Here is a 12,990-nt window from a genome sequence, read left to right on the forward strand (position 1 = left end):
ATGTAATAAAACACCAAAATGGACCTACAAACAAGTGCCATTATAAGGCAGACTTGGTTGTTTTATGGAAACTGAACCAGTTGACTGACAGGCAGAGATGGATGGCAATGCTTGATAGCGGCTGGATGAAAGTCTAAATCTGAAATAAGAAAAGCGGTTTGAGGGCAGCAGAGTAAAGGCTGCAGTCCTATAGGACACACAGACGTGTGCTAGAAATAGCCTGCCTGGCAATCTTGATTAACGAGTGAAGACTTAAGTTGACTGACTATTGAAAAATGATAAATGACACATACATACACACTAGTTGGTGAAAGGTGTGGAAACGTTGGTCTCAATTTAGAGAGAGTGGCATCTCTGACAGGATACGGGCAAGCTATACCACATAGTTTGATTCTGAGCTTTGCGTGGACACATGACATGGCGTTACATGTATCCTTACAGATCAGCTCCTTCTGAAGAGCTTGCACCTCAGGCTTTCTGACCTAAACTACTAGATTTGGGTCAAAGGCCAGCTGCTCTTTCCCAATTGCTTCTTATCCAAAGCTGCCACCTTATCTTGGTTCCTCTGTGTAGTAGACAGTGGTCAGTAGTTAAATGCCATCAGCAGGCAGAATCCAGCAAAACCCACTGCAAAGTAAAAGAAGAAGCATATCCTTAGCTACCAAAGCTCAGGGGTAGTCAAAGGTTAGGAATCCAGAAAGAACCTACAGTTGAGTCAATGAAAGTATTAACCATCAGCGCAGTAAACAGGGTTCAGTGCACAAGTCAAGGAGCTGGCTGATCCTCAGTCCACAGGTGAGGTGACATACGACATGTGGTTGCCATGAAAGAGAAATGAAGGGATGGGAGTGGCAGGCAGAGTCTAATAGCCTCTTTGCTAAAATCCTCACAACTTCTCTGTTGCTTTCGTCACTGCACTCTCAGGATACAGCTTTTGTAAGTTCTTCCATTCTGGCCACTGTTCAAAGCTTTCAATACCGTTTTTTTTTGTTTGTCTTGTTTTTTTGCGATACGCGGGCCTCTCACTGCTGTGGCCTCTCCGATTGCGGAGCACAGGCTCCGGACGCGCAGGTTCCTGACGCACAGGCTCAGCGGCCATGGCTCACGGGCCCACCCACTCCGCGGCATGTGGGATCCTCCCGGACCGGGGCACGAACCCGTGTGCCCTGCATCGGCAGGCGGATTTTCTACCACTGCGCCACCAGGGAAGCCCCTTTCAATACCGTTTTATCTGCTCCTCTTGCAGAACTATTCCCTTCGTCCTTCTTTGATGCTCTTCCTTACTTTATGTAGGTCTTTGTTTCTGACATTATTTTCCTTCTCAGTGAAGAACTGCTTTTAACATTTTTTGCAAAGCAAGTCCACCGGCAACAAAGTCCCTCAGTTTTTGTTTGTCTGAAAAAAATATTTCTCCTTCAGTTTTGAAAGATCATTTCACAAGGTACAGAATTCTAGGTTGGTGATTTTTTTTCTCTCAACACTTAAAATTTTTCACTCCACTCTCTTCTTGTTTGCATGATTTCTGAAGAGAAGTTGGATGTGATTCTTATCTTTATTCCTCTATAGCCAAAGTGTTTTTCTTTAATTTGAAAATAGTATACCTAGTTGTAGGAGTTGGGTTTTTTTTTTTTTGACATTAATTCTGCTTGGTGTTCTCTGAGCTTCATGGACCTGTGGTTTGGTGTTTGACATTAATTGGGGGAAATTTTGAGTCATTATTGTTTTAAACGTTTCTTTTGTCCCTTTCTCTCTTGCTTCTCCTTCTGGAATTCTCAGTAAGCAGATGTGGAATCTTTTGTATTTGTTCCTCAGTCCTGGATATTCTGGTTTTTCTAGCCTTCGTTCTCTTTCCCTTTTGGCTTTTGTGGATTCTGTTGATATATCCTCTAGCTCAGCAACTCCTCCCTCAGCTGTGGCCAGTCTGCTAATAAGCCCATCAGAGGCATTCTTCATTTTGGTTACAGTGCTTTTTATCTCTAGCATTTCTTTTTGGTTCTTTCTGAGGATTTCCATCTCTCTGCTTACACTGCTCATCTGTTTTTGCATGCTGTCTACTTTATCCATTAGAGCCCTTGGTGTATTAATCATAGTTGCATTTAAATTCCTGGTCTGATCATTCCAACATCCCTGCCACATCTGGTTCTGACGCATGCTCTGTCTCTTCAAAAAAAAATTTTGTTTTGGCTTTTGGTGTGCCTTGTAACTTCTTTTGGATATGCAGACACAATGTCCTGGGTTAAAGGAACTGCTGTAACAAGGCCTTAGTAATGAGGTGGTGAGGTGTGAGGGCAGGCAGTTCCCACGATTAAGTCTCAATCCCCCAGTGAGCTTCTGCCTCGGGACCATGAACTTCACAAGCGTTTCTCATTTTTTCCTCCCCCCACCCCTTCCCTTATGTGGGACAGGATGGCTAGAGACAGCTGGAGCTGGGTATTTCTCTTCCCCCAGGTCAGTTAGGCTCAGTTAACACCCCAGCAGCTTAGACTCTGGTTAACTAGTTTCCCCCAAGGGCAAGCCTTGGAGTCTTGGGGTCTATTTCAAATTGGCTACTTCCCCGCACCCCCCCCGCCCCCAGCAGGAAGGCTGAGGGATTTTTCTCTGGTATTTTCTGTAGGATCCTGGTGGAGCTTCTGGAGGAAAATCTCACCGTGTTGTGAGTCCTCGCATCACTGCGTTCCCCTGTAGTTTCTAACTCTCAGATTGTCACACTGAGCCTCCAGAATTGTCAGTTATAGTTCTGGTCTTCCTCCCCAGGCACAGGTCCCCCTGGTGGTTTTGCTCTGGGAAGCCTCCATTTCCTCTCTTCACTGGGGGGGCCTCCCCAGTCTCGGGGGTGGCAGTTTGCCTAGTGACATCCCCTCTCTTCCAGATGCAACAGGTCTCTCTTCCCTTTAAAAAAAATCTACACTCACCCAAGTTATCCAATGCCATGGATTTTTTGTTTTCACTTTTTGGGGATCTTTTTTTCTCCCAGATTTGGACAAGGCTGGCTCCTTCTTGGTTTCCCATTTCAGCTCAAGTTTCTTGACTGTGCAATTGAAATCGGGATTTGCTGGCCGTCTCCAACTACTCTCTTTTATTTCCTCTTGAGGAGATAAAACTTACATGCCTTTTTTTACCATTGATCCCCAGTTCTTAGAAGGGTGTCTGATGGATGTTCCAAAAACACTTGTTTAAAAACGACTTATTTAATTATTCTGCTATTGCTGAACGTAGAATGTTTATAAATTCTATTATATTGTAATAAGCACTGCTCTGATAAACATGTGTACATAAATAAATTTGTACATATATGTGTCTATAATGACTTTTTTTTTTTTTGCGGTACGCGGGCCTCTCGCTGCTGTGGCCTCTCCCGTTGCGGAGCACAGGCTCTGGACGCGCAGGCTCAGCAGCCATGGCTCACGGGCCCAGCCGCTCCGCGGCATGTGGGATCTTCCCGGACCGGGTCACGAACCCGTGTCCCCTGCATCGGCAGGCGGACTCTCAACCACTGCGCCACCAGGGAAGCCCCCCAGGGGACATTTTTGAGTAGCAAAGGTGGGCAGAGCCTGAGCCTCCTCTCTCCACCTTCTGGGGTGCGTGGGCTCAGAGCAAGCACTTTTGGCAGAGTTTGCAGCCAGGTACTAGTAAGTGGGTGCCTGCGCGCTGGACCCGGTGTGCTGTTTAGCCCGCCTACCCGCCTCCATCAGCTGCGCCTGCGGCCTTGCCTCACACCTGCCTGTGGCTCCTGGCAGCGTCCGCTCGGCCCCCCTTCGTCCGGCAGCCCTGCACCTTGCGCGCTGGCTTCGCCTCCCAGGCCTCTAACAGCTGCGCGTAGAGAGCGCTCCTCCCCTCCCCGCCCGCGACACTAGGCGTTCCCGGAAGGCGGCGTGGCTGGGGGTAGACGCGGACGGAGCGGCCGCGGGTGCTCCACTCCAGGTTCCTACGGAGCGGAGGCGCCCGGGGCTCCAGACTCCCCGCCAGCGCCGGCAAGATGCTGCCGGCGTACCCGGAGGTGCCGCCCAGCCCGCTGCAGGACGCGAACCTCTGCTCCCGCCTGTTCTGGTGAGCGCCCCGCCTGAGCTGCGACATCCCGCTAACGCGTACCCCTGCCGGACGCCGCCGGCGCCCTTTAGGGGGGCAGAGTGTTGGGCAGAGGGAGCGCTTTCCGCCGCCGCTGGAGCCTCCCCACGCCGGCGGCGTGTTCCCCTTTGCGCCTGGGCGCGCGGGCAGGGCGGGAGCAGGCCCGGGGAGGGAGACCCGGCGACCTGGTGGCTGGGGCACAGGGTCTGCCTCCCTTGCCGCTAGTCGCCCCGCCAACCTAAAATGCCAGAGAGCAGGAGGCGGGGAGGCTGAGACCCGAGGCTGCCCCGGGGGCGTCACCACCCAGCTGGAGGAGGGACTGCAGTCCCTGCACCCCACCGTTAGCCGGCTTCCCCCATGCCGCTCAGGAATTCGCAGTTTTGAACTAAAGCTGTAGCCTTTTTACCCCAAAGCAATCAGCTTATTAACAACCTCCTGTATCTAGTTAGCGCCCTGGACCGCTGCCGGCTTCCAGTAATATCACCACCTCTTCCCATATATCTTATGTGACGGCGCGTTCCAACTGCACCGGGCTCCCTCTGTCCTTGTGTCTATGACCACGTCTCTCTCTGCCTCCCTCTCTCCGTGTGTGTCTTTCACTGTATGTCCTGGTACCTAATCATAGCAAATTTCGTGTTGGTGAAAAACACTTCTTTTTTATTTAAGGATTAAAAAACACTTATTTTTTATTTAATATTTATTTTATTCTTGAAGACGTTTTGATTGGGACACACAGCCACTACTGGAGTGTGTATTTGACCAGCTCCTTTCCCTATTTCGAATATTTCCACTTCCACCTTTGAGGACCACTCTGGGGATGGGGTCCCTGAAGCCTGCATGGTCCATATGGTCCATATAAAGATATGGGGTGCATATATAAAGATATGGTCCCTATGGTCCATATGGTCCATATAAAGATATGGGGTCCATATCTTTAGCCTTTGGAGAAGCAGTGCATGGTCTTGATGCAGGTGGTCCTGCCTAGGAATCATTTGGTCCTGAAACCGCTGAAGGTTCCTTGAACTGGGAGGAAACATACAGATAAAAAACGGCTCAGAGAGGTGAAGCTCTTAACTAAAGTTTTCCATCTAGTAGCTGGGACTACTAACAAGATGGGCCTGAAACTTGGGGCTTTTTTTTTTTTTTTGGTTATTTATTTGGCTGCATTGGGTCTTAGCTGTGGCACACGGGATCTTTCGTTGCAACGCGTGGGCTTCTCTCTAGTTGTGGTTTGTGGGCTCCAGAGCGCGTGGGCTCAGTAGTTGCAACACACAGGCTTAGCTGTCCCGTGGCATGTGGGATCTTAGTTCAGCGACCAGGGATCGAACCCTTGTCCCCTGTATTGGAAGGTGGATTTTTTTTTTTTTTTTAGCTGCGTTAGGTCTTCATTGCTGTGCACGGGCTTTTCTCTCTAGTTGCGGCGAGCGGGGGCTACTCTTTGTTCTGGCTTCTCTTGTTGCGGAGCACAGGCTCTAGGCACGTGGGCTTCAGTAGTTGTAGCACTCGGGCTCAGTAGTTGCAGCATGTGGGCTCTAGGGCACAGGCTCAGTAGTTGTGGCGCACGGGCTTAGTTGCTCCACGGCATGTGGGATCTTCCCGGACCAGGGCTCGAGCCCGTGTCCCCTGCATTGGCAGGCGGATTCTTAACCACTGTGCCACCAGGGAAGTCCAAACCTTGGGGCTTTAATCACACTTGGGTGATTATTAGATCTTTTGTTTCTGGACCTTAACCCATTCATCTTTCCCGCAAATTCTGACGTTTTCTTTTTCTATGGGATGGTCTAGGGGATCCACAGGGGATGGGAGCTCCTATGCTTATTTTGACTGTGGTGTATTCAGGGTGTGTAGATACAGCTCTTGGCTATTTGACGGGCCCGTAAGGCAAGAGGGGCCTGGAAGAAGGTGTAAGGGTGTAGTTAAAGTAAATAACAACAAAGAAGACACATGTCTCCTTAACTTCAGGCAGGGCATGGAACGCTCCCAGCACCTTCTGCTTGTGCATTTTCACAATGTATGTGGGTGGAAATGGGAAGGTGAAGGCTTCTCATTGATTTTGGTAGGCACCCATTTCCAGTTTTCCTGCTGGAAGGAAAGGAGCTATTACCTCTTCTTTTACACCTGAAGTCACTGAAGCAGAGAGGTTGAGTAAGCTGCCTACCATCACACAGCAAGTGAGTGGTGGTGCAGGATCCCAAACCAGGCGGTCTTGTTCTGGAGCCTCTGTTCCTTGTGTAGGTAACTGCTGTACTTGTCACCGAATTGGTCGCCTGGACTCAGGCCGGGGTCCTAGCCCAGGCTGAGAACCCTTATCTTGGCTGGGGCGGTTGTTTTTCCATCCGGATTCCCACAGCCAATAATTAAACTGATGATGAGTCTGGAACAGCACAAGCTTCATTCAATGGCCAAAGAATGGAGAAGCAGGAACTTAGTTCGCAAATCAACTTCTCAACCCAGTTTGGGCTGAGGCACTGTATGTATATAGGAGGGTCGAGGGAAAAGGGAGGGAATTGAGTCAAGAGAGGGAGGAATATTCATGACTTATCTGCAACAGGCTCTTGTAACAGGTGAAATAGCTCACCCATCCTCACATAGCTTGTAAATGACAGAACTAGGATTATGCCCAAAGCCCGGTTTCTTTTTTTTTTTATTATTTTTAAAAATTTTTTTATTTTTTGCGGTACACGGGCCTCTCACTGTTTTGGCCTCTCCCGTTGCGGAGTACAGGCTCTGGACGCGCAGGCTCAGCGGCCATGGCTCACGGGCCCAGCCACTCCACGGCATGTGGGATCTTCCCGGACCGGGGCACGAACCTGCGTCCCCTGCATTGGCAGGCGGACTCTCAACCACCGCGCCACCAGGGAAGCCCAAACCACAGAAATTTATTGTTTCACAGTTCTGGAAGCTAGAAGTCTGAAATCAAGATGTCAGGAGGTTCAAGATCTCTCTGAATCCTGCAAGGGGTGAGAAATGGAATATTGCCTGCCGTATCAGTAAACAAGGATGTCACACTCATCAGCGACTGCAGCGCTCCAGAATGAGCTGGTGAGCCCTGAGGAAACTCAGGAAGGGAAAGAATACCTGCCATCTAGCGGCCATCAGACTGCAGCCACTCCCTGTGGGGAGCCCCGAGGAAACTCAGGATGTGAAAACACAGGATACTGGCCCCAGATAGCTGAGGTGCATATCAAGGGAATGATTTCGGTGAGCCCAGACTCTTGCGTCTTCCCATACTTAGAAAAGCACTAAATTCCTTAACTTGGGATATCTGGTTTTCTTTAATTAACAGTAATCTTTTGTTCCTACTACTTGTCCTTTGTTGGAAAACTCCTGTATATCCTAGCTCCGCCTCGCCTCCTTGGAGCAGTTTTCTCGTAGTTACTTGAGATGCTGCCTGCTGGGCTTGAAGTCCTAAGAATACTGCAGAATAAAACAGCACTGTCAACTTTTAGATTGTGAATATATTTTTTTAGTCGATGGGGGAATCCTTCCTTGCCTCTGTTAGCTTCTGGCGGTTGCAGGCACACCTTGGCGTTCCGGCTTGTAGCTGCCATCACTCCAACCTCTGTCTCCGTCGTCGTGTGGTGGTTTTCTGTCTGTGTATCTGTCTCTGCATCTCTCACAAGGCCACCAATGATATTGGATTCAGGGCCGGCAGCCGACTCTGGCCTCTGTATCCCAACACGGAATTAAATCTTGGAGACAGAGCTTTGGGTGAAGTAGAAAAGAATAGCTTTATTCTGTTGCCAGGCAAAGGGGGCCACAGTGGGCTAATGCCCTCAAAACTGTGTGTCCCAGCCTGGAGGGGATAGTGAGAAGTTTTATATCAATGGTTCAAAGAGGGCGTGGTCAGCTGGTGGACAGTCTTCTGATTGGTTGGTGGGGAGGTAAGTGGGAGTCAACATCATCGACCTTCTGGTTCCAACTGGTCTGGGGTCTATGTGCTTAACCATTAACTTGTCCCACCTCGTGTGGGTTTCAGTATCTGCAAAACAGCTAAAAGATATCTCTCTGTGTATCCCTGAATGGGGAACCAGGACCCTGCCCGCAAGGCTGTACTATTGTTTCTCCTGACTGTTTCTCCTTGTCTCCCATCCCCTCCCTCCCCTAATTAACAACAGCTTGAACCTGCCTGTTGGAACGCAGGGAAGGTCGTGGAGGCTGAACGAAGCCTATTTCCTGTAATCAAAGAAATGTGTGACTCAGAAAGGCTTTTGAGCTCAGGAGCCCTGCAGGGTCCTGCTCAGTATCAGGCCCACCCTACTCCAGTGTGATCTCACCTTAATGGATTACATCTGCAACAACCCAATTTCCAAATAAAGTCACGTTTTGAGGTAACTGTGGTTAGGACTTCAACATAGCTTTTCTGTGGGGATACAGTTCACTCCATAACAAGTTCCATGGTTAGTATGATCCTCCAGGGTGTTAGGACCCAGACTCCTTCTCTCTTGTTACTCCTCTGCCTGTGGCCTTGACCCAGCTGGTAACCTCCGAGGCCTAGGCCGTGGGGTGGATGAAGGTCCCGGACGTTGTCACTTTCCACCGGCCTGGATGTAGTCACATGGCTACACCTATCTGCTCGGGGGGCTGGAGAGAGAGGGCCTCCTTCCAGGCTGCCAGGTGCCAGCTGAAATCTGGGGTTTGTTACCTCAGAAGAACGAGAGCAGATTTGGGGGACAGCCAGCAGGCTTTGCCACACATTCACAGTTCTTGGGGGGTGGAGAGTGGGCAGCGAGGGTGGTATTTCTCTACCACTGTAGCTTTCCTTGTTGAATTATGTGCAGCATTTGCAGGGCAAGAGGGAGTTTTCCTGTATATGATTATGTTAGTTCAGTACTGGTTCGCAGGACTTGGTCTGTTCAGCTGAATTGCATTGAATAGCTCCTAAGTGGTATGAAAATAATAAGGGGGAGATGCGGCCATTCCTGCTGTCGAGGAGAGAGGGCACTGACTAAGGAGAGACAAGTGATTGTGAATAGATGCTTGTAAACTATTTTTTAAGAGATAGAAACTTAATAAGAGCATTTCATTTTTAGAGCAATGATTTGAGTGATAGTTAATGACAAGCAGTGATATTGAGTTAACGTGCGTGAGAAGACCAGAGTATACTTAAGTGCCCAGGAAAAGGTCACGACTCAAAACAGGCAGAGCCAGGGTTTTCGTTGAGTCTCTGCCATGTGTCTTGTGTTCCCAGCCTGTCCTGTGCCACCTGATTCCTGAAGGCCTGGGAATGGCCTTCCTCTCTGTGTTCCTAGTATGTCACATGGTGCTTGGTATATGGTGGGATTCAGGAAATATTTATGGAATCAGTTCCTACCAACTCCAGCTCCCCTGTTTGTTGTTAGTGACACACAAGTAAAACAATAAAAATGTCCAGGTTTTACATGTGTTGGAGTTTGGAGGCATATTTTCTCCTTAAGGAGCATCTAGTAAACCAGTATACTTGTTGAGAAAGTTACAACTTTTCTCATGGCCTGAAACTCTTTATTTTATATATATATATATATATATATATATATACATATACATATACACACACACAAAAAAACATGTAATATATATATAATATACATATATAATATATATAATAATCTATACATGTATATTATGTATACTGTATGATTGTATATACTATATGCTATAATAATAGTATATATTATTCTATACATTATTTAGTATGTTCTGATGTGAACCAACATTTTAAATATAGTTGGCAAAATGATATCTAAGCTGTATAAAGTTTTTTCTTGCAAATTCCAGGAAAGTGATTATTTTTGTTTGCGTTTTGTTCCTGCAGTTTAAACAATCTGTTTTTCCTTTTCTGGAGACTTTTCCGTTACTTGATGAGCTATCCCAGTGCAACCCTCAGCTGCCATCAGATGGTAAAACCGTAGTGGACATGGAAGATTTCACTGCCTTTTGGGATGAGGTAACAAATTCTTCATTCTAAGATCTTGACTGCTAACAGACAACTGAAGACATAGATTTTTCAGAGAATTTTCAGACTTTACTCATGTTGTAAAGTGTGATTTGCTCATTTACTGGAAGTATGTTATAAAAATTCTCAAAATCAGGAATAGGTTTGCAACTACTGGAGATTAAGTATAAAATCAGCCTAAGACGTTTGACATGTTGCTCTCTATCTCATTTTCAGGAGAGCTTTCAAAGTATTAGCACATTTTGAACTTCAAGTACATACGTTTGTAATGTTAGACTTTATAGGATTGGACAGACAAAATGCTGCAGTATGGAATGGGTTAACTAACAGGTACATAAACAGTTGTTACAGACCAGAGGCTTTGGGGAATCAGTGTACGTTTTTTGCCTTGAATTCTCAGATCATCTTATTACATATGGAGTGAAGCCATGGATCTTCATACAGATCTTTGCTGTCGGGCAGGGTGGAGGCTCCCCATCCTAAGCTTCTCGATGGTTCTGGCTACTTTGGTGGCAGCCAGGGACGGGGAGGCGACAGCAGGAGGACATAGTGAGCACCAGTGATTCCCAGTTGGAGGGTTGCACTGTGTGGCAAGCTGACAGGGAGAACTGGTGATTTTCCGACACTTGGTTTATTTATGATGTGCAGGCAAACAGAAAACACACAGGGTCTGCTTTCAAGAAGTTGTCACTATTGCACACCCTGTGCAGCCGCTTTACCGACGACTGAAACGTGCCCCCGCCCCCTGGTTTCATGGTCCTCTGTGCACATGGATTTACCTCCAGCGTGGTATTTCTCATCATATGCACACTTATGGAAAGCATCATTAAAGTTCCATTATAAAGGCGACTCTGTGTGAATGCTAACACGTACTTTGAATGACCCATTACCAAATTTCTTTTGTACCAAACTATGTAGCATTTTAAAATGAGCTCCTTTGTTCTTCTTTCAAGAACTTAGTAACGTGTTCTCAGACTTCTGTGCAACTTGCATTATGCTACAGAACACCCTATTCTGTTGTCCTGGACTTGCCTATGGAAGGATTCTGCTCCACGCTGGGGTCGTTAGTAATTAGGACCTGTCGACTTAGGTCATGGGTGAGAGAGCCCTCGGAGGGGGAGGGGCACAGACATTGGAGGTTTTGGGGAGAACCTGCTTCTGAATGAAGGCCATGCTGGGTTGGGAGGCAGGAGATAGATATGAGCTCTGTAACCTGCTCCTCTGTACAGCCAGGTGGGCAGGTGGGGGAGGTTTTCGGGGACCCAGGTCTCATTCATGAAATGATGGGACTTGGTCTCAGTCTTGAAGCTTTAAAATAAATGGTCCTGTGAGAGCCTCCAAATCTCCACGGGGCAGGGATTTCAAACGGTCTCTGTTACAGAGTGGGGCTCAGCTGATGATCAGATGATCATCCCTCAGACCGTCCTTGTTGAGTCAGTGCCCCCTGAGCCTGTATAATCAGGAGACAGTCCCCGGTACCCCTGCGCTGTCGAGTGCTGCCCCCTTCTGGTCACGGCGGAGCAGTGCCCGATCCTGAAGCCTGAACAGGGAGGGAACTCAGTGTCTGGCCCTGACAGACTGTGAAGGGCTGCAACGCGAAGCTGTTGTTTGTATGTGGCTCGTTGTTTTGTTGTCGTAACTGAGTGAAAGGTAGTAAAATGGGAACCCTAATAGGTGTCAGACAGGAAGAAAGGAATGGAGAAGCTTAAAAAATGTTTCTCATGTATTAAAATCTAGCCTCTTATTGATAGATTTGTAATACCTATAAAATCTGGGGCTAGTTTTTTTGGTGATGAAAAATAATTGTCATTTTTTTTTAGTATGTGAATGTTTTATAATTAGTTTAGTTCTTTCCAGCAAAATTTTTCATTTTGAAGATGATGCAGACTCTGCCTTTCGATCTTTTGGGCATTTTACTAATCAAGTGTAACCACTCTTTTTTTCTTTTTAAACATTAGCAGTTACTGACAGTTTTCTTAACACATGCATACACTCTTACGTCTCTCAGGAATACTACCTGTGATTGGCACGATGAGTACTTTGTCCTTCTCCCTCGCGTTGGACTGTGTGCTGTCGCAGGTGTCTTCATGTTTTTTGTTTTTCTTACAGTAGAAGTACTTTATTGCCCCTGTTTAGCCAGGACAGGTAATGCATGAAACATGTATAAATATGAGGCTTTATCACTCTGACCCATGATGTCATCATTAATTTTTTAATAGATTTTTAAAATTAATTTATTAATTTATATTTGGCTGTGTTGGGTCCCCTGCATTGGCAGGCGGATTCTTAACCACTACGCCACCAGGGAAGTCCCCATAATTAATTTCTTTATTCCCCATTTTTTGTTGCTGTTGGTGTTCAATTAGAGCTCTCGTGAAATTAGAGCTTTGACCGTTATTTGTAAGAGTTAATTTACCAAGAGTGACTTTATCCTACAAAGTGCCCCTTTGCGTGCTGAGCGTTACTGAGATTCATTCTTTATCAAATGAAAATGGAGCGATTAGTGGAGATTTCAAATTATTTATTAGTAAAGGGCCAGGCATGTATGCGCTTATGCTGCCACCTTGTGGAGATTAATGAAATAGACAGTTAAAACCAAGGGTCGTAATGAAACCTTACAAATGATTAAAAACCTCATACTGAATATTCTATTAAGTACATTATTTTAATGAGCTAGTAAGCACGTTGTGTTTTCCTTCCTGGTGCTTCATGTTACACAGTTGGGAACTGCTTGTCGGGACTTTGGACGTCTCAGTGAAGGAAATGGTTTATGTGACAGCTGTTCAGGACAGACTGAGACCGTGGGGACTTCTTTCTGTCACAGTGGGCCCTCCAGGAGGTCTGGAGGTTGTAATGGCTCTTCCGGGAAGCTCTGAGCATTTCCTCATGTGACTTGACGTGGTCCCGTCAGTGCACGTGTAGTGAGTGTGCAGCCATGTGCTGGAGCTAAAGATACAGACGTGAGCAAGCCGCAGACGCCTCTGCCATCC

At 47.1% G+C, this 12,990-nt stretch overlaps 1 protein-coding gene across 1 annotated transcript in view; it reads left to right on the forward strand.

Moving 5' to 3' along the window:
* LOC115853301 (ATP-binding cassette sub-family C member 4-like) overlaps nt 1–12,990 on the forward strand; it is a 166,779-nt gene that overhangs the window by 36,730 nt on the left and 117,059 nt on the right. The window contains 2 exon segments of the mRNA XM_060287854.1: nt 3,855–4,047; nt 9,860–9,991. Of these exon segments, the coding sequence (XP_060143837.1) occupies nt 3,855–4,047; nt 9,860–9,991 (325 nt within the window).

This window comes from Globicephala melas, chromosome 18 (genome assembly GCF_963455315.2).
Source record: "Globicephala melas chromosome 18, mGloMel1.2, whole genome shotgun sequence".
Lineage (NCBI taxonomy): Eukaryota > Metazoa > Chordata > Mammalia > Artiodactyla > Delphinidae > Globicephala > Globicephala melas.